We start from the raw sequence: 22,272 nt of genomic DNA, 5'->3' as shown, positions 1-22,272 counted from the left end.
AAGCAAATTTCCTCCCACTAAATTCACAACTTTTTGCATATGCTCAAAAGTACTCCTCTTCTCTGTATCAATTAATCTGATCTTCTGGAAACACTTTTGAAATATACTATCTCAACCACCTCTTTTGTCTGTCCTTGCTTGGATCACTTTGAGCCCGACTGTCTTGTAAAGGATCTGACTCGTTCTATTGGATATTCGGGAGTTGTGTGGCCTCGTCTACAGGCAGATGTGATCCCAACGACCTTTGCAACCAAGCCAGTCCTTGGGTCGACCCCCAAAGTGACCAAAGGTCGAAGAAGTCAGGTTTTTAACAAACGCTAGAGGTGAGGTATTGCTAATTACACTGCAGCGTTTGGCACTAAGCCAACAAGGTCATTACCCTAGGCTATAGGCTTAAGTAGCTTATGTAACGCACATTTTCATAACCTGTGCATATCATGGATGTTCATAAAATGTGCTGCACCAATAAATTCAAAATTGAACCCACAGATAACGTATCCATTTGACATGCACACGTTATGAAGATTAGTGAAAAGGTTACGTTAGGTAAGGTTAGGTTCATAATGTGTGCATGTCTAATGGGTTTGTTGATTCTGTGCCCAATTATGAATTCATTATTAGTGTTGCACATTTTAAGGAATATTCATAATCTGTGCATATTCACAAAAGGTGCAAAACAGCCTACACAAATGACATACCACATACATATTTAGATCTAGGCACTATGATGCTGAATATAACTTTCCCAACGCTCCCAAAATATGGCATATATTGTTGGCCTATGCCCACGTGACATGAGACTGAGACTGTCATGGCTGGCACTAGGCCTAAATCCCCCCCCCCCCCGACACCTCCAGCAACTACAGTACCCCTTTCACCTTAGGCCTATGGAAACAGCCCTAATTCATTGTACGTCATCACGTGATTTTTGAGAGCATTATTTGATGAGAAAGCTGCACCGCACAGGTCACACTTGAAAGGCCTCTCTCCAGCGTGATTAATCACGTGATATTTGAGAGCACTATTTCCTGAGAAAGCTGCATCACACTGGTTACATTAGAATGGCTTCTCTCCAGTGTGTCTCTTGGTGTGATGTTTCAGAAGAGCCGTTCCTGATGAGATCCACCCTGCATCACACAGGTCATTTCCGACAGGTTTCTCTCTAGTATGGGTCATCACGTGATACTTGAGATTACACTTTTTTAAGAAAGCTGTACCGCACGTGTCACATTTGAAAGGCTTCTCTCCAGTGTGGGTCATCACGTGTTGTTTGAGATGACCATTTCCTGAGAAAGCTGCATTACACAGGCTACACTTGAAAGGCTTCTCTCCAGTGTGGGTCACCATGTGTTGTTTGAGAAGACCCTTTTGTGAGAAAGCCGAATCACACAGGTCACACTTGAAAGGCTTCTCTCCAGTATGGGTCATTGCGTGATGTTTGAGAAAACTCTTTCCTATGAAAGCTGCATCACACAGGTCACACTTGAAGGGCTTCTCTCCGGTGTGGGTCATCATGTGGTACTTGAGATGACTCTTTTGTGTGAAAGTTACATCACACAGATCACACTGGAAAGGCTTCTCTCCAGTGTGGGTCACCACGTGTCGTTTAAGATTACCCTTTCTCGAGAAAACTGCATCACACAGGTCACATTGAAAAGGTTTCTCTCTAGTGTGGGTCATTGTGTGATATTTAAGATGACTTGTGAGATAGGTGTGCCGCAGATGACACAAGATTATATCTATATGACGAATATAGGGAATCTTCAGATACTTTTTCCCAGGAATTGTTGATAGCTGCTCTCATCCTGAAAGTAAATATGTAATAAATATGACAACTAAGTTTTTGAGAGAATGTAATAGGAGTGACACCACACCAAGGAATACAAGTAGAGTGGGACATTAACCAAAATTAAATCAGGGAAGGGAATAAACATTTCATAACAAGAAGTTTAAAGGAAGAAGAAGGAAATGGAAGGTTGAACAAATACTAAAAAATATGGAGTAGTCAAAATGATTCAGGGAATAATAAAGCGAAAGACTCAACAAATAATGCAGAGATAGAGCCCACAAGAAAAAGAAATCAATGTATGATATAGGATACAGCACCACAGCTGGAAACAAGAAATCTAGTAAAAAGTTTTTGCAGAGGAACCACTACACACACACATCAATCAAGGATTTCAAAAATCAATGTTGGAAAAATTCATGTGATTCTGATATTCATTTTTACAATAAATCACTTGTTTTCCGTTTTTCGAAGAACCCCCTCACCCTGTGCGTGATAAGTAAATTACTTATAGGTTAGGTTAGATTCACCTCTCACTTTCATCAAATACAAAGACAAGGAGCACAGTAGGAGTACCCCCCACAGCAATCTTGTAAATCAACGCAATATTTCATTTTCAAGGTTATGGTGAATGGCACTATTTTTTAATTCTTACAATATAGATTCTTACTTGCTAATATTTTTGGAGTATCACGAAAATATACAAATACATTAACCAAAGTGCAACAAATTAAGATAACAAACAATTCATACCAAAGAAGATTAAAAAGAAAAGAATGAGAAAAAATGAACGATTAAACAAATGTAAAAACTACCGTCTGGGGTATTGGCTACTTGTTATAGTGGCAAAGTAGCATGCAGCTGATACTTTAGGGTCTATATGGGGCGCCCAGAGCCACACATCATTTTGTCTATGATAGAGGAAAACTCTGCTCATAGAGAAATGATGACACTTTTATACTACGACTGTCCCTCCGTTATGCTGTCCTCCAACCCCTTCTTACTGTCCTGTACCATTTCTCTGAGTATTCTTTTTCTGTGATGGGGGAAAAGAATACTGCCACCAAGTATTCCCACTTGGATCGTAAGAGGCGAGAAGAAAGGGACGAGGATTGGGACTAGGCATCCTTCTCCTTGTAGCCCCACAGGGGACATTCCTAAACGAAAAAGAGAAGGCATAAGAGGGGCTGGAAGTTCTCGGACAAGCACCTTAAGGTTTGGGTCTTTTAATGTGTGTGAATGTGGTACAGATGAGAGTAAAAGGGAAGAGATAGGTAGTATGTTTGTGAGAAGAAAGATGGATGTATTGGCTTTGAGTGAAACTAAGTTGAAAGGGAAGGGTGAGTGTAAGTTTGGGAGTGTAAGTGGGAGGTTATCAGGAGTGAAGAGAGGGCGAGGGAGGGAAGGGGTGGCCATTCTAGTAAGTGAAGAGATAGGTAAACGGGTGGTGGAGTGGAAGGAGGTTTCCTCAAGAATGTGGATGAAGGTGAAACTGGGGAAGGAGATGTGGGTCTTTGAAAGTGCATATGGGCCTGGCAGTGAGAAGAGTGTAGAAGAAAGGGAGGCATTTTGGATAGATTTAAATGAGTGCATAGAGGATTTAGGAAGAAATGTCAATGTAATAGTACTAGGAGACCTTAATGCTAGGGTAGGAAATGGTCCAATCGATGAAGTGGTTGGGAAATGTGTAGTTACAGGAAAGAATCATAGTGGAGAGTTGATGGTGGAAATCTGTCAAGAAAGCGAGTTGCTGATAGCAAATACAGTGTTTCGGAAGAAAGTCAAGCATAAGTACACATGGGAGAGGGTGGTAGATAGAGCGCTAATGGATTATGTAGTGGTGAATATGATTATGATAGGAAGAGTTAAGGATGTACATGTGCTAAGGGGAGAGGGTGGGGGAATATCAGATCATTTTCTGGTGGAAGGTAAGTTGAGAGTGGAGGATAGATGGAGAAAGAGGAAAGGGACAAAAGGTAGGGAGGTTCTTAGAGTGAACTCTTTGAATGAAAAGGAAAAGGAGAAGGAGTACGGAAAGAAGCTGAAGGAGGAGTGGGAGGGAATAAAGGGTAGAGTAGAGCTGGGTGTGGAGGAGGAATGGGGATGGTTCAAGGAGGGAGTCATAAAGTGTGCAAGGATGGTGTGTGGAACAAGAAGGACAGGAGGAAATAGAAGGAAGGGTAGTGAATGGTGGGATGAGGAAATAAAGAAGGTTGTAGAAGAAAAGAAAAGAGAAGTAAAGCAAAAGGTAAAGGTTGCAAAGAGGAGAGCAGATGTGAAATGGGGTAAGAGTGTGACAGAAAATGTTGAGAGTAATAAAAAAATGTTTTGGAAAGAAATTAGGAGAGGAAGAGGAGGCGAATCAAGAAGAGAAGAAAAGGTAAAAGGTGCAGATGTAGAGATGATAATGGAAGAGAAGGCAGTAAGGGGAAGATGGGCAGAATATTTTAAGGAGTTACTAAATGTGAAGGAGGATAGGGAAGGAAAGATTGCTGCAGTGGGAGGTGCAAAGAAAATGAGAGTGATGAGTGAGGAGAATGGAGGAGAAATAAGGAAGGATGAGGTGAAGGCAGTTGTTAAGATGATGAAAGCAGGTAAGGCACCTGGTCTGGATGGATGCCATGCAGAATGTCTGAAAAAGGGACGTACAGTGATGGTGGACTGGTTGGTGAGGTTATTTAATGTTTGCTGGAGAGAGGGTAGAGTGCCAGAGGACTGGAGGAGTGCTTGTATAGTTCCTCTTTACAAGGGAAAAGGGGACAAGTGTGAATGTAGTAGTTTCAGAGGGATTAGCTTGTTAAGTGTAGTTGGGAAGGCTTATGGGAGGATCTTGATTGAGAGGATTAGGAGAGGAACAGGAGTAATTGGTGAGGAACAGTGTGGATTTAGGATGGGTAGAGGTTGTGTAGATCAGATCTTTGTGGTAAGACAGATATGTGAGAAAGCTATAGGAAAGGGGAAGGACGTTTTTTGGGCTTTTATGGATCTGGAAAAGGCTTATGATAGGGTAGACAGGAAGGCACTGTGGGAGGTTAGGCGGATATACGGGATAGGAGGAAAGCTTCTAGGAGCTGTCAAGAGTTTTTACAACAGTAGTAGAGCATGTGTCAGGATTAGAAATGGAGAGAGTGAATGGTTTGAGGTAAAGGTGGGACTTGGTCAAGGATGCGTTATGTCGCCCTGGCTGTTCAACTTATACATGGATGGGGTGGTGCGAGAGGTAAATGCAAGGGTAGTGGGCAAGGGATTGGAGATGGTTAAGGAAAATGGAGAAAAGTGGGAGGTGAGCCAGCTGTTGTTTGCGGACGACACTGTGCTTCTAGCAGGATCAGAGGAGGGATTGAGGAAGTTGGTGGCAGAGTTTGGGAGAGTATGTGATAGAAGAAAGCTAAAGATAAATGTGGGTAAAAGTAAGGTGATGAGATGTACAAGGGGTGAAAGTGGTAGTAGACTAGAAGTGAGCATTAAGGGAGAGCGACTGGAGGAAGTGGATAGTTTTAGATACTGGGTGCAAATGTGGCAGGGAAAGGTGGAGTGAAAGTGGAGGTAGAATGTAGATTGAGAGAAGCGAGTAAATGCCTTGGTGGATGAAAGAGTGTAATGAGGAATAGACATTTGGGAATGGATGCTAAGAGGAGACTGTATGAAGGAGTGATTGTGCCAACAGCACTGTGTGGGGCAGAAACATGAAACATAAGAGAAGAAGAGAGGAGTTTGAATGTGTTTGAGATAAGGTGTCTGAGAAGTATGATGGGGGTTACTAGGCTAGATAAGAGGGAGAAATGAGGAGGTGAGGAGGAGAACAGGGGTGGAAAAGGAGCTGGGAGATAGGGTTGATGAAAGAATATTAGGATGGTTTGGACACATGGAAAGAATGGGTGAAGAAAGACTAGTAAAAGAGGTGTGGAAGGCAGATGTGGAGGGAGTGAACATGAGGGGATGTCCTAGCATGAGGTGGTTGGATGGGGTGAAGGGGGCTTTGGGGAAGAGGGGAATGTCTGTTGAGGAAGGATGGGAGAGGACAGAAGACAGGGGTGAATGGAGAATGGTTGTATATGGATGATGTTGTGATTGCATGAGGTGGAATGGGCAGGGGGATGGGAGATGAGGTAGTATGTGTGAGCACAATTTGATGCAGCACGAAGGGATTTCTCCCCATCCTCTCATTTTATGCAATGGGGGGACGGAGGGGGGGGTCGTCGATTTAATGAAGCGGCCTTGCTGTGGATGTGCTGTGTCTTGCGACACTGCTTCTGACCCAGGGCAGTGGACAAGGTGCAGGGATGACCCGTCATCTAGGAGGTGCTAAGATGGGAGGGAGGGTAGAGGGGTGTGGAGTGTTTTCGGGGATGAAATGGGTGGGAATGTTATTGTGCCTTGTCCTTTTTGGCTACCCCCCTGGTAAGGGAAAAAAAAAGCCTTGGTATATGTATATATGTATGTATATATATATATATATATATATGTATGTGTATATATATATATATATATATATATATATATATATATATATATATATATTAAAAATTTATATATATATATTATATATATATATTATATATATATATGCATATATATGATGGAACGGTGAGCAATGGGTAGCTCCCATAAAAGTTTTCCGGAAGACATAGAAAGTTCTTGTAGATGAAGAACACTTTATTAAAACAAGTGTTCTTCATCTACAAGAACTTTCTATGTCTTTCGGAAAACTTTTATGGGAGCTACTCATTGCTCACCATTCCATCATCAGAGATGTAGAACTTCTCAGCAAAAAAGTCGTGAACGCAGAAGCTGCTGTGAACTTCAATCAAAATTGTCTACATGAGAACCTGCTACCGAAATACACCAATATATATATATGTATATATATATATATATATATATATATATATATGTATATATATATATATATATAAATATATATATATATTTACTTATATATATATATATATATATATATATATATATATATATAAACTCACCACCCTACCACTCATATATATATATGTATATATATACATTTTAACAACCACAATGCACTTTAATTGTAAGCCATCAAAGGCCAGCATGGAAGTATACAAATGCGAGAAAGTATTTATACAACACAGTGTTGTACAAATACTTTCCCGTGTTTGTATACCGTACTTCCAATTGTACTATCTTAGGGGAGATGGGTTGAACACAAAATTTCATATATGTGAAACTCGAGCATACAAATATATAAGAAATAATGCGCTGAACTTATATCTCTCTTGATAGCCTAGTTGAAAAGTCACTATCGCACTTGTCATGAGGATGCCGGGTTTGCGTTCTGGGAAGTACCAAATTTCAATTTCAGCATGCTGGCCTTTGATGGCTTAGAATCAAAGTGCATTGTGGTTGTTAAAATTTATCTCTAATCACTGGGACCCATTCAGTGTTGTACAAATACTTTCCCGTGTTCGTATACTACCAATTGTACTATCATAGTGGAGATGGGTTGAACACAAAATTTCATATATGTGTATGTAACTCAAGCATACAAATATATAAGAAATAATGCACTGAACTTATATCTTTTTTGATAGCCTAGTTGGAAAGACACTGTCGCACTTGTCATGAGGATGCTGGGTTTGAGTCGTGGGCAGTACCACATTTCAATTTCAGCATGATGGCCTTTGATGGCTTAGAATTAAAGTGCATTGTGGTTGTTAAAATGTATCTCTAATCACTGGGACCCATTCAGTCTTGTACATATATATATATATATATATATATATATATATATATATATATATATATATATATATATATATATATTCCTGTATATTATAATCATCAATATGCTGTGTCATCCTTTTTGGAAATTTGGAAAAGGCCCCCTCGTAATTAGTAAAGTGAAAATTAATGGGGAAATAATAAGGCACAGGAGTGTATGAGTAAACATTACATGGAGAAAGAAGCCACAAGAAAGAAATTAAAATCAGAATATGATGAAAGATACAATAGCAGCAAACACTTGAAATAAGAAATATTGGTAACATTTTTGCAAGTGTCTACACCCACCCAATAATCAAGGATGTCAGAAATCAATGTATGATTCTTGCAATTCCTTTAATGATTTCCATTTGTCAGGAAACATCTCAGCAGCACCCCACCCACCCCCATTGTAGAGCCACAGGATTGGCGGGTAAATGATTGAATTTTGGCACAAGTAACACACTGCATCCATAAATAAAACTATAAAATATTTGTCATCTATCTAATGAGTGAGGAAAAAGTCTACAGAACCTTAACTATTGCTAGGTTAAGTTAAACTCATCCCTCAACTACCAAAAAAAAACAAAACAAAAAAAGCATGGTAGGTGTGATTTGCTGAGTTATGAATATTTACAACATATTCATGCTTGTACATCACGACTATAATATGAAGCATGAGGGGGGTGGGGTTAGGTTATGGTGAATGACTACTCCTGGAACCTTCCGATATAAATTACAAATATTGGATGAAGCTATGGTTCTTTCTGTGACATTCCACTGCATGCATTTGAAGTATTCCACTCCCAAATAATGTATGATACTCCTACAATCCGCATCCATCGCAATGAAAAGAAGTTGCCAAGAATATATTACCCCTAGAAACGTATCCCCGAATTCGTTGCTTAGTATCTATGGTCGTTGCATGCGAGAATGTAAACAATAGATGAGTTTTGACAAGACTTCATTCTGACTACCAAATTGGAAGTGCCCAAATTCGACCAGAACTAACATGAAACCTAACGGCAACATCAACTGATGAACAGACAAGGAAAATAACCTCCACCATATAATAAATACATGTGCACCATTGTCGAGCGTCCCCAATATTACACTTATTACCTGTAGGTAGGTCAACATGGAAATGGAATTCCTGATATTTGAGCTGAAGTAGTTCTCATGGGATGCAAAAAGTCGCTATGAGTATAATACAGTTTGAATGGCCCATCTAGCTGTCCTAGTTCTCGAGATATTGCATTTTGAATGGAATTCGGGCCGAAACGTGCGGTCTGACTAATCACCGATCAAACGTAAACAATGACGGTTTATACTGACAAGCACAATTTTATATAAAAATTTAGCATATGGATGCATTATTTGACCTATTTTCTTAAGATGTGTGATTTCCATGTAATTTGATCATAGAATTACGTTTTTATCCTCTGCAAAATTACCCACCACAGCTACGAATACCGTCAAATTACATGAAAATCACACATTTTAAAGAAAATAGTTTGAATAATTCAACTATATGCAAGCTATTACACTAATAACACAATAATAACAAACTTAATAGTGTAGTTTGATCCATACCACCAGTGATCATAGATAGCGGGCAGGAAGAATCGTAGCTGTGGTCCGTAATATTACGGAGGATAAAAATGTAACTTCTCTTTGATCAAATTACATGAAAATCACACATTTTAAAGGAAATGGTTCAAATAATGCAACTATAATCTACTACACTAATAACATAATAGTAAGAAACTTAATAGAGTGAAGTTTGATCCATACCACCAGTTATAGATAAGATGGCGGGATGGATGTTGATGTTATTATCCAATAATCCGACCCGATAGAAAAAAAACTAATTAGTACCACCGATTTCTCAGCTCTTCCGTAACACGCTGCCTTTATTTTGGTATTAGAATAATCCGCGAGACTAGTAGTGTTCGTTTATTTTGGTTAGTTGCCATAACTCTGAATATATTTTGCTCATTTTTTATGCTGAAACATAAACCAATTTTCGAATTACTGCTGAATGCAAACCGACATGTTTATCTTTTGTTTTTATGTACCGACATGTAACTGATGATGTAATTGTTTTAAATTTACTACGATCGTAGTAAATACACTCGCATAACATTTGTATGAATGAAATTTCCGGCGGTATGTAAATTTGGCCGTTTGCATGGCGTGCGCATAAAATGACGCCCTATTGTGCTCGTCATCGACGGTGGCGCCTCTGGTGGTGTTTGACCTACCTATTACCTGCGTGCATGTCATGATGTTGTGCTTCTAAATTATATGCCACTTCTGGATATCACAGATGTCCTAGGAATCTCAAAGATTCTTTTTAGTATATATTAAGTAACTGCTCATACAATAAAGGATATATTTGTATTCAATTGATACGAAACGACTGTCTGGTCCCCTTAACCCCCTACGTCTGTTGTCTGTGTAACTTAGCGTAGAATAACAATCTAATGAAGACTACAATGGAAATAAGCGTACGTTTTTTTGTGTTATCCTCGGCAATTTTGTGATTATCATTTCGAAATATGTGTTATTGTATTTATTTTTTGCACTTCATGTATACTGATTCTTTGCCAAATAAGTTTACTTACTAATAACTTGTAGAGGACGAAGTGGCGGCCAGCCAAGATGAATGTAAACAAACAACATACGAGCAGAGTTGCCAGATTGGCCTTTTCTAGGCCAAAACCCTCAATTTTGGCTTCTTTTTCAAGCATTTGGCCTAAGGATATTTAGTTTGGCCTAAATTACTAAATCTGGCTTTTTTTTTTTTTTTTTTTTTAGAATGTGGCTTAAATATATTTCATTTGGCTTCAGTAAGCTCATCTGATAATAGTGAGTTGAATACTGAGTTCATTCGCCACCTCCTAAGACAAAACTAATCCATGTTATAGTCTACCATATAGCCGAGTGCGCGTATCTTTTCTTTTCTTTTTATTTTGTTACCATTGTGATCCATGCAATTTGTCCCATTTACTCTTATGGCACAAATATGAAATTGGACGAATCACCTGTGTGATGTTGATGGCGCACGGGATCCATGTGCAACTTTTGGCGTGATTTTTTTTTTTTTTCTTAACTGTCTGACGTAATTTTAGGCCTTCAATCAATAGTAAGCTATGTTCATAAACAAGCAAGGAGTAGTCTACATTGGTAGGGTACTGGATATAGAAATATATTGTGTTTTGATGAATAAAATTGGTCAAATCATTTTCCATCCCACAAAAGCGTTCGTTCTGGTTGTTTATATTTATGTAGAGTGGAAAAGATCGTTGACATTAAATTTTCATTAGTGTTTTTAGTGATTTTCAAGTGCTTGATTATTTAGGAGTATTTATTTTTTCAGGTGCATGCATTTTAGAATAAGAATCAGCCTGCAATCTTCAATAGCCTAAGATGCCGAAATGGAGCTGCAGTTATGATAGTGCCAGGAGGTACAGAGCTGAGTGGGAGAAAAAGTTTATGTTGGTGAAATATGCATCTGATGGCTCTGGTGAGGCGTATTGTAAGTTATGTCACTGTAATCTGAACCCCAAAATGTGCTCATTACAAAACCATGAAAAATCGGAGAAACACAAGAAGAAGACAGTACACTAGCACTTGCACCACCAATCAATTTTCAGTCAACAACACCCAACGATGTCAAACAGGCAGAATTGGAACTTGTTGTTGCAGTCTGCTGCTATTGCTTAACTTCCTCTGTGGACCACATTGGTGAAATGATAAAAAAAAAAAAAAAATGGGAAAGGTAGCATCTTAGGAAAAATAAATCTTCTTAGAACTAAATGTAGCAAACTGACTACGGAAGTTGTGTCCCCAACCCTTAAACAAGAACCGAAGAAGGGTCTAGGAGAAAATTTTGCCCTTTTAGTAGACGAGTCAACCGATGTTGGGACAGTGAAGTATTTATGCATTGCGATGCGTTACTGCAGCAAAAAGGGAAAGAGAATAGTAACAGAGTTTGTTGGTCTTATTTCTGTCAATGACACAACAGGGGAAGCATTATTCAGTCATTAATTAAAGCTGCTGTTACAAATCTAGGTTTAGAACTTGGTAACTGCATTGGTTTTGCAAATGATGGTGCCTCAGTTATGACTGGAGTTAATAACTCGGTTTGGACCCGAAGACAGCAGGAGTCTCCAGATTGTGTGCAAGTAAAATGTATTTGTCACTCTCTAGCACTGTGCGTGAAGCATGCATTTGAGAAGCTGCCTTCATGCTTGGGATTTTTAATTTCAGAAATACCAAAATGGTTTTCCAAGAGCACAGTAAGGAGGGCAGCTTACAAACAATTGTTTAGCATAATGGACCCAACTGAAGAAAGGAAAGGAACCTCGCTGCCATTTCAGCAAGCTTCTCAGACCAGATGGCTAGTACGCGGGAAAGTAATGTACAACATCTTGATGAACTGGGAAGAACTTAAGGCATACTTCATGTGTGCTGAGCAGGTTAGTGGAGCTGATGCCAGGTATAAGGCACGTATGATTTCTGACATCCTAAATGACCCAATCAACTATTTGTATTTTCACTGTGTCACACCCATTGTTATGGAGTTTGAAGGCGTCAACTCATATTTTCAAGCCACGGATGCCGATCCTCAGAGCATGGAAGGTGAGCTTGCTCAACATCATCATAGTCTAAGGGCAAGAGTTTTCAGCCCAGATGAAAGTGAATTCGCTATATCCGAAGTAGATTTTGGAGCTCGCTTTGCCATGGAAGTGGAGAGGTATATCGAGATGCATCAAGTTAGTGGTGAAACGAAAGTTCAGGACGTCAAGGCCCGATGTTACAGCTTTCTCGCGGAGGCCATCAAGCAAGCTGAGACACGTCTGCCTCCTACGAGGAACATACACAAGGGTCTCAGTAGTCTTGACCCATCAAAATTTTTGAGTCAAACAGCAAGGGTGCCATACAAGGATCTACCTTTCCCTACCTTACGAGCACATATATATAATGCCATTGAACAGAAGTATAGGAATGTATTACATGTAAACTGGGTTGAAGAGGCAGTATTTGACAACAAAATACCAGATGACTCTGTTCAGTTCTGGATAGGCGTAGGTAATTGCTATGATACACTAGGTAACAAATCTTTTATAGACCTAGCAACATATGCATTGTCCTGTCTTGTCATATCAGTTAGCAATGCTCTTGTTGAACGCATATTTTCTCATGCTACAATAGTTAAAACAAAATTAAGAAACAGACTGAGTACAAGAACCCTAGATGCCATTATTCGCATTAGAACCCATCTGCACTTCAGAGGTTTGCGTTGCAGGAATTTTGTGATCACACCTGATATGTACTGCTTATTTTCATCTGCAAATATGTATGGAGATGAATATGATGTATGTGATGATGTGATTGACTATGTTTGAACACTGGTTATGTTTCCTTGTTTACCAAAGTCTGTGCTATAATGCAGAATATAATTTTGACTTATTTTTTGTTGCTCATGAAAAGAATTATATTTTTTATATTGTTTGTGGAAATAATGACCATGAAACTTATTGAAAAAAATAAAATTAATTTGATTTGTTTCTCATTAAAAAGGATTATGAAACAAATTATCATACTTTTGACTTACTTTTTATACTGTTTATGAAAAATAAAGAACCATTAATTCATTGTATGCATATGATCTTTTACTTGGCACCACTGAGCTATTTAGAACATCTAAGTTCGTACGCAGTATAATCATAGGGGTCCAATATGGCGGCCACTGCATCACCCGTTGCCCAGGCGGAGGACTTACGAACTACGTAGCGCTTGTGTACACAGATCGCCAATCCAGTAAACCACTATAGCTCAGTGCTCAGTACAAATCGTATAGTATTTGGTGAATTGAGAAGTGGAATAATCAAATATTTGGCCTTTTTGCTGCATATTTTTGGCCTTTTTCTGTAGTGCGTTTGGCCTTTTTGGCTCTCTTTTTTTTTTCCTTTGGCCTTTTTCTGCTTCAGTAATCTGGCAACCCTGCATACGAGTACATCGCCTGGCATGTAAAGTCAAAATGCAATGGGTGAAGTAATTTTCCTAGTCCTCCCATTCCCTTTCATAAATTGTCGATTCCAACATGGTAATGTTCATATTTCTATTAAAATAAGGGTTTATAGGAGTGGATTTCCGAGCGGATAAGTGACAAAATACCATGTGATTGTTCAAATTGGGTTAAAAGCATGAAATATGACAGAATGACGTTAGACTAGAGTCCCAATCTTATGAAGAGATTCAGATAAGGGACCATCTCGAACCCTGCCCATAAAGACACTGGCAGTCTTTTTCCAACATGGCCGGCATGGCTGGACATTATCTTCAGCATTACATGTATCAAGTGGTTTAATGCTTGTACGCTTATAAACTGTTTACTGTAGTAATGAAAGGTATCTAACAGAGTTGCTCATTACTAAGTTAATGTTAAAAATAGGAAAATATAACATTTCATGGGATATTTGTGGTGAATTTAAAATGATCGCCTTCTTACTTGGATTACAGGGTGTATACACCAAGTATTCATGTTTTCTTTGCCTATGGGACAGTCGGGCTGATAAAAATATAATGAACACTACTAGAAAGTGGAGTTGCCCCCTCGAGATGGCTTGCAGCCAGGAAAACTCAATGCTATTAGACACCCTCTTGTAGACCTTACCAAAGTGTTGCTATACTCACTTCATATAAAGCTTGGTTTGATCAAACAGTTTGTAAAATCATTAGTTCATAGTAGAAAAGCATTTCAAGAGATTCGTCAACTCATTCCAAAAATATCAGAGGCCAAAGTTAAGGGTGGTATGTTTACTAGTCCGCAAGTAAGGAGAGTGTTGAAGTCAATGCAACTTGAAAATGCAATGAGTACTGTCGAAAGCGAGTCGTGGTGTACATTTCGAGGTAGAGTTCATGGATTCCTTGCTAATAATAAAGACCCAAAACACAAGCCGCTCGATGTAGCAAAACTCTTGGAAAGCTGTAAGAACTTAGGATGTAGAATGTCATTAAAGGTGCACTTTTTGCATTCACATTTGGAATGTTTCGTGAAAACTTGGAAGGAGTGACTGAAGAGCATGTTGAGAAGTTCCATTAGGACATTGTTGCAATGGAGAAAAGATACCAAGGACGATGAGACACTGCTATGATGGGAGGCTATGGTTACTGGTGCGTAAAGATCAAGGAGTTAACAGTAAGAAGTCACGCTCATCAATGCATTTCTAGTGGGCTCTTCCGTATCATATAATTTTATATTTACATTCTTTCATTATTTTAAAAGGAAACACGAGGATAAAACATCAGCTACAATTTATAGACAATGGGAATATGCTAAATATAGTGGACTATCGTAGTTTAATATAGTTTGTTTTTGTATATAAAACATTATATTTTGAAATCTCGATTATATGCAATTTTCAATTGCATTTCTAAAATTAGAAGAGAAAACAACCTTAGTAACAATAAAGACATTTAAAGAAACAAAATTAGTGTTACCCAGTGTTATTGGTCTCACCAATTAAGGCTTTGATTTGGTCTAACATTACTTTGAATCTTCTTAGTTCTGTCGCAATTACTTATGCCCTTTTTTCTTCCCTCTCTCTCTCTCTCTCTTTTACTGGGTGAGAGACTAGTAAAGTCGGAAGAGGGCCGCGGCCTGAGAGTTGGAAAGGAAATAGGGGACGGCACTCCTTGTGTAATCATTGGGAATAGCTAAGTTGGCTAGGATATTTTCTTTTCTACTTGTTCAGTTTAATTTCAGTTTACTTAACTACTAGGTTGTTCTGATGCAATGTATACTGGTTGTGGCGGTAATGTCTGGGTTCTTGGTAAACTCTCTGGCCACCACCCATGGGGCTGTACTCTTTCCTCTTGTTCGTTTCCTTTCGGATGCTCTGGGGTAGTGGGGTCTTCAAGTAATTTGTCCCAGGTTTGATTCCACATACGGTGGTGTATGATGTTGAGAGGTTCTACGTTGATTTTCTTGTGGATTTCTTCGATTGTTTCATGAAATGGTGGGGTTTGGCCACCGGCAAAGTTGAGGGCTGCACGAAAAAAAAAAAAAAAAAAAAAAACAGTGCTCCAAACGGACAAAACCCCAGTGGATTTAGATTGACACAACTTTGGTATATACATACACATACCAACGGCTTTTTCCCCCTTACACGGGGATAGCCAAAAAGAAAATGGCAGAGAAACCAATCCCACCAATTCCATTTCCTACATATTCCACTTCCCTCCAACCTCCTCCCTCCCTCTTATCTTGGCACCTCCTGGATGACGGGTAATCCCTCCATCCTGTCCACTGCCCTGAGTCAGAAGCAGTGTCGCAAGACACAGCACATCCACAGCAAGGCCGCTTCATAAATTTGGCGATCCCCCCTCTCCGTCCCCCCATGCAGAAACGGAGAAGACGGGGAGAAATCCCTTCGGTCTGCGTCAATTTTTTCTCATACATACTTCCTCACTCCCCATCCCCCACCCGCTACCACTCATGCATCACAGCATCATCCAAACACAACCTTTCTGCATTCACCCCTATCTTCTGTCCTCTCCCGCCCTTCCTTAACAGACATTCCTCTCTTTTGCAATGCCCCTTTCACCCCATCCATCCATCTCATCCTAGGACGCCCCCTCATATTCACTCCTTCCACCTCTGCAATACACATCCCTTTTGCTAATCTTTCTTCTATCATTCTTTCCATGTGTCCAAACCATCCTAATACTCTTTCATCAATCCTATTTCCCAGCTCACTTTCCACCCGTTCTCCTCACCTCCTCATTTCTCACTCTATCTAGCCTAGTAACCCCTATCATACTTCTCAGACATTTCATCTCAAACACATTCAAACTCCTTCTCTCTTCCTCTCTCATGTTCCATGTTTCTGCTCTGTACAGTGCTGTTGGCAAAATCACTCCTTCATATAACTTCTTAGCATCCATTTTCAGATATCTATTTCTCATTACATTTCAATCCACCATGGCATTTCCTCGCTTCTCTCAATCTATATTCTACCTCCACCTCCACTCCTCCCTTTCCTGCTACATTCGCACCCAAGTATCTAAAACTATCCACTTCCTCCAGTCTTTCACCCTTAATGCTCACCTCCAGCCTGCTGTCACTCTCTCACCTTGTACATCTCATCACCTTACTTTTGCCCACATTTATCTTCAGCTTCCTTCTTTCACACACCTTCTCAAACTCTGTCACTAACTTCCTCAATCCCTCCTCTGATCCTGCTACAAGTGCAGTGTCGTCAGCAAACAACAACTGTCTTGTTAGTTGTTCACAGTGTGAGTTAAACACTATGCGAACTGTTCCTCAGTTTATTTGCACAGCAAAGCAGCACAGGAGATGAATACTTAAATTCTACACTCACACGAAGTACTTGTCTTTCTCTCTCAGCTTCCTCGCTCAATCTGACTCATATGAGTCACTTCTAGCTTGGGCATGGCGATCGTGAAAGTTGCGTTCATCCCGCATTCTCTGATTAATTCTTTGCACACAGAAATTTACATATATCCAAATCTCAGTTATACAATAATTTAAATTTAATAGTATTAATAATCTACATCCCATTCATTCAACTTTCGCATTACAAATAAAATTATGATTAATCATGTAAACAGAAGTGGCAATTAGTAAAGTTCTGGAACATTCATGCTTGCTATACGTACAAACACGCACACAATGACGCATCACTTTTCGTTGTACATCACATAATGCTTAATAGAATTAAATACAATAGGCTTATTTCCCACTTTTCTCCCATTTCTTTAACCATCTCCAATCCCTGACCCACTACCCTTGCATTCACCTCTCGCACCACCCCATCCATGTATAGATTGAACAGCCAGGGTGACATAACACATCCCTGTCAAAGTCCCACCTGTACCCCAAACCATTCACTCTCTCCATTTCTAATCCTAAACAAGCTCTACTACTCTCGTAAAAGCTCTTGACTGCTCCTAACAGCTTTCCTCCTATCTCATATATCTGCAGTACCTCCCACAGTGCCTTCCTGCCTACCCTGTCGTAAGCCTTTTCCAGATCCATAAAAGGTTAAAAAATCATCCTTACCCTTTCCTATAGCTTTCTCACATATCTGTCTCACCACAAAAATCTGATCTACACAACCCCCACCTGTCCTAAAACCACACAGTTCCTTACCAATTACGCCCTCTGTTCCTCTCCTAATCCTCTCAACCAAGATCCTCCCATAAGATTTCCCAACTACACTCAACAAGCTGATCCCTCTGAAACTACTACACTCACACTTGTCCCCTTTTCCTTTGTAAAGTGGAACTATACAGGCACTCCTCCAGTCCTCCGGCACTCTACCCTCTCTTAAACAAACATTAAATAACCTCACCAGCCAGTCCACCATCACTGTACCTCCTTTTTTCAGACATTCTGCATGGCATCCATCCAACCCAGGTGCCTTACCTGCTCTCATCATCTTAACAGCTGCCTTCACTTCATCTTTACTTATTTGTCCTCCATTTTCCTCACTCTCGTTTTCTTAGTGCTTCCCATTGCAACTACCTTTCCCTCCCTATCCTCCTTCACATTTAGCAACTACCTAAAATACTCTGCCTACCTTCCTCTCACTGACTTCTCTTCCATTATCTTCTCTCCATCTACACCTTTTCTTCTCTACTTGATTCGCCTCCTCTTCCTCTCTTAATTTCTTTCCAAAACATTTTGTTATTACTTTCAACATTTTCTGTCATACACTTACCCCATTTCACATCTGCTCTCCTTTTTTGCCTCCTTTTTCTTATGCTTTACTTCTCTTCTCTTTACTTTGTACCTCTCATATGATTCCCTCTTCCTATACTCCTGGCTACCTCTGTGTAGCCATTAATGCTCTATCTACCACCCTTCCATCCACCACCCTCTCCCATGTGTACTTATGCTTGGCTTTCTTCCTAAACACTGTATTAGCTATCATCAACTCTTTTGCGAAAAAAGGATATCAGGGCAATATAGAATCGGAGCAAAGGAAGTAAAGGAAGTGGGATATGAAAAAGTCCTGGGAGTAATCATCACAAAGGACATGTCTCCTGATAAACAGATAAACAAGATTGTTGGAGAAACCTACAACTTGCTAAGAACAATAAAGGTGGTTTTTACTTAGTTGGACGAAGAAATTGTAAAGAAAATACTAGTTACACTGATAGGGCCAAAGTTAGAGTACCCAGCGACACTTTGGGCACCCAGTGCCAAAAAGAATATAAGGAAAATTGAGAGAATCCAGAGGGCAGCTACGAAGATGGCACCAACAATTTCAAAATTGCCATAGGAACAGAGATTGTCAAAACTAGAATTACCGATTCTGGAACTAAGGAGAGAAAGAGGTGACTTGTTGACTATCTACAGAATCACGAGAGGTATCAAAGTCCTTGATAGAGAAGACTTATTATATTAGAATGAGAGAAATACAGGGGAACATGGAAGGAAGCTCATAAGGACAGTTATAGAAGAGACCTGAAAAAAAAAATCCCCACAGAGTTGTGGATGTATGGAGCAAACTAGACGAAACAATAGTGTGTGCAAAAACCATAAACGAATTTAGGAACAAATTAGACATGGTGAGATAGAGACGGGACACCACGAGCATAGCTCCTTTTCCTGTAAGATACAACTAGGTGAACACGCACTCTTTCGTCCAGATACAGTATATATTTTTATGCACCTGGTTGCGTCGGTGTGTAAGCTGCCTAAGCGTACCTGTATAGCACTGTACTCAGTGTCGTTATTTACAAATGTGGAAATGGATTTTAGCACACTGTCTTCAGTATACGTGGAAGATCAGGTGGACCAATTGTATCTTCATTTATTTTGTACAATTTTAATCAGTTTTGTCCTTTAAAACTATCGAAAAATAATAAATTATATTAAAACTAAGAAACACAGGTTATATCTAAAATTGTATTTTGAATAGATTTATCATGCTTATATTATTGTTAGTTTCGTTGACACTAACACTTAGTAAAATTTATCTTCTGTAGGCCCCATGCCTTGTCCTTCTCTTTAATTATCTTTCTACCATATCTTTTCTAACAAGTTAATAAAGTTTCTGGATGGGATAAGCAAACTGGTCCTAAATCTTTTTTATTTTCTTCTTCACTAATTCTCTACATCGCTTTTTGATTAGGTACACCAAAGGACTCCCACCTGGAATTCTCTTACACCCACCAAGCCAAGTCTGCTCCGACGTCACAATTTAATTCATCCAATAACTTTGAACGTTACAAATAAGTGCCACCCTTTTAGGGCGTGACTTTACCTACATGCACCAATAACTTTTCTCCTCCTTCACCCTTTTCTCCAATCAGAAAGACTGTTATACTGTCTCAAGCAATACTGTTTACACAAGCACTTGTGACATAAGCAGAATAGGCTCTGTGTTTACATTTCGTCACATCAGCCCCTTTGATCGCCACTCCAACCAATGTTTACAAATACAAGACGGTAAGCTAGAATGTGCAACTTCCACTCGGCCATTGTTTCATAATATCTAAATATAAAATGAATATAAAATTTACATTCCTCTCCACCTACCCCTCTATCTACCTAAATGTCTACCTCTATCTACCGGCCTCTTACACTATTGACGAGTCAGTAGAACTGTAGGAATTATTTTATACTTTGGAGCTGAAATTAAAGTTAGCCTTAACGGTATACGCTAAAACGAAGACTAGGCAAGGCAGCTCGCTGTGATATAGTAACTCGATTTTTTTTTTTGTGAGTGATTCACTGAAGAGGATCGGGTACTTGCAGTCCCTCGATCCACCAACTCAATAGCCTGCGTGAGTGCGTCATCAGGCCGGGTAATTGCGCTAGCCTCAGCCTGTGTTGGAGAAGTGCGTGTGCTTCACGCTCTCCACTCTTCTAGCCCCCATTGACTGGACGAGATGCCAGGTACAATATTTCATAGAACTGAGGCAGCATCACTGCATAAGGAACATCAAGAGCAAGGAATACAAAATGAGTAACATAAGGATTGCGAGCCTTAATGGCACGAGTTATTCTGAACTGTGACATAAAACGTTTTTAGATTAGGTTATTCTCTACGGCAGCCTCCGAATAAAAATGTTTCTTACATCGCTACTGTCGTTACTATTAAAATCCCTCTCCAATCTGAGAGTGCCGAATGGTGCGCTGGGCCTTGTCCGAGGGGGGCCATCGAATTGGCCTGGAGTGGCCTAAATCGTTGAGCTGGATCCCATGACTTTTGCCCAACACGCCCTGTGTCACTCGAGTTCTACTGCAACTCCCTCCGACTCACTACCCGATTTCGTAACTCGAGTCTCGAGGCTGGGATCCATAGCTTATTATGAGCTGCTGATCAATGAACAGCCAATAGTCCTGTGGTATTAGTGCTGGGCGGTGTGTACTCACACCACTGTTCATACGAGGACCAATCAGTACGTGATATGACCAGTATACATAATTTATATACCACTCCGTACAACCGACATATACATAATGCTAGGGTGTTAACAAACTCCAAGTAAACGATTTAATGGAAACGATGACACGATTCACCAGATTCGGTGAAAAGAGTCGTTAGTTTTGAACGAGTGATTCGCGAGTCTTACATTACTATTGTATTAATGAAATGCAAAAGGACATAACAAACCAATCATTACACACAGTTACTACACACTCTGAGCTCACCATCGAGAAAGCTCTAGTGTATATTGGCTAAGAATCACTTGTATAATGACATGATAGATGCAGAAACGCCAATCAACAATTACATTTGATACAGTACGGACAGAGACACCAGAGGCCATGGAGGCGTCATGATACTTATCAGAAATCATCTGACACAAAAGTTCTCATAACGAAGATCATCACGTAGAAATGATTGCCCTCCACCAAATGCTTGTAGAAAGATTAATTGTAAGCCGATATGCGTCACAAAATGATATGTAAAATTCATGAAAACAACAAATTGAACAGAAAAAAAAAGACATCACAACTCGACCTAGCAAAGAGGTTCTGTCCCAAGAGTCAAGAGGGAACAAGTACATGCACAACTGCTACTAAACGCTACAAACAAGCTATTTTTGGTACAAATAATAATGTAGGTAATGAATGGAATAAACTCTTAACGTTGGTAGCATGACTGGAAGAGGAAGAGAAGTAGCAGATCTGATGGAGAGAAGGAAGATCAACGTATTGTGTGTGCAGGAGACAAGGTGGAAGGGAAATAAGGCAAGGGAACTGGGCGGAGGCTACAAGCTGGTGTCCAGTGGGACAGACGAGAGAGGGAGGAATGGTGTAGGCGTGGTGCTAGACTCGCAGATGAGGGAGGAGTTGGTGGAAGCGGTGAGGACGAACAGTAGAATTATAAGGATCAAGCTGGTATATGGAGGGGAAGCGATAAACGTGATCAGCGCATATGCCCCACAAGTTGGGTGCGATGAAGCAGAGAAAGAAATGTTCTGGAGAGAAATGGACGAAGTGCAGAGAGAGATCCCACAGGAGGAGAGGTGTATCGTGGGAAGTGACTTGAATGGGCACATAGGGCTGGACAACGGAGGGATACGGCGAGTGCATGGAGGCAGAGGCATGGGAGTGAGTAACCAGGAAGGGGAGAGCGTGCTGGACTATGCCGTAGCATTTGATATGGCAATCCTGAACACGGTCTTCACGAAAAACAGCTATCGGACGTATAGAAGTGGCCCCAGAGAGAGTCAAATCGATTTTCTACTGTACC

General features: G+C 39.9%; 1 protein-coding gene across 1 annotated transcript; it reads right to left on the bottom strand.

Annotated features, from left to right (window-relative positions):
- Positions 1–880: 880 nt before the first annotated feature.
- Positions 881–10,212, bottom strand: LOC143030819 (uncharacterized). Its single transcript, XM_076194037.1, has 2 exons — positions 10,150–10,212; positions 881–1,805 (listed from the first exon to the last, which is right to left on the bottom strand). The coding sequence occupies exon 2, from the start codon at positions 1,678–1,680 to the stop codon at positions 1,057–1,059; it is 624 nt and encodes a 207-aa protein (XP_076050152.1). The 5' UTR covers positions 1,681–1,805; positions 10,150–10,212; the 3' UTR covers positions 881–1,056.
- Positions 10,213–22,272: the final 12,060 nt, after the last annotated feature.

This window comes from Oratosquilla oratoria, chromosome 12 (assembly GCF_046742065.1).
Source record: "Oratosquilla oratoria isolate Oo_2021 chromosome 12, ASM4674206v1, whole genome shotgun sequence".
NCBI lineage: Eukaryota > Metazoa > Arthropoda > Malacostraca > Stomatopoda > Squillidae > Oratosquilla > Oratosquilla oratoria.
Note: the sequence above shows the minus strand (reverse complement) of the source record. Positions and strands in the feature narration are given on the sequence as shown.

What these genes read in the sequence shown, in the direction of transcription:
- LOC143030819 (XM_076194037.1), bottom strand. Translation starts at nt 1,680, where the DNA reads ATGACCCACACTAGAGAGAAACCTTTTCAATGTGACCTGTGTGATGCA.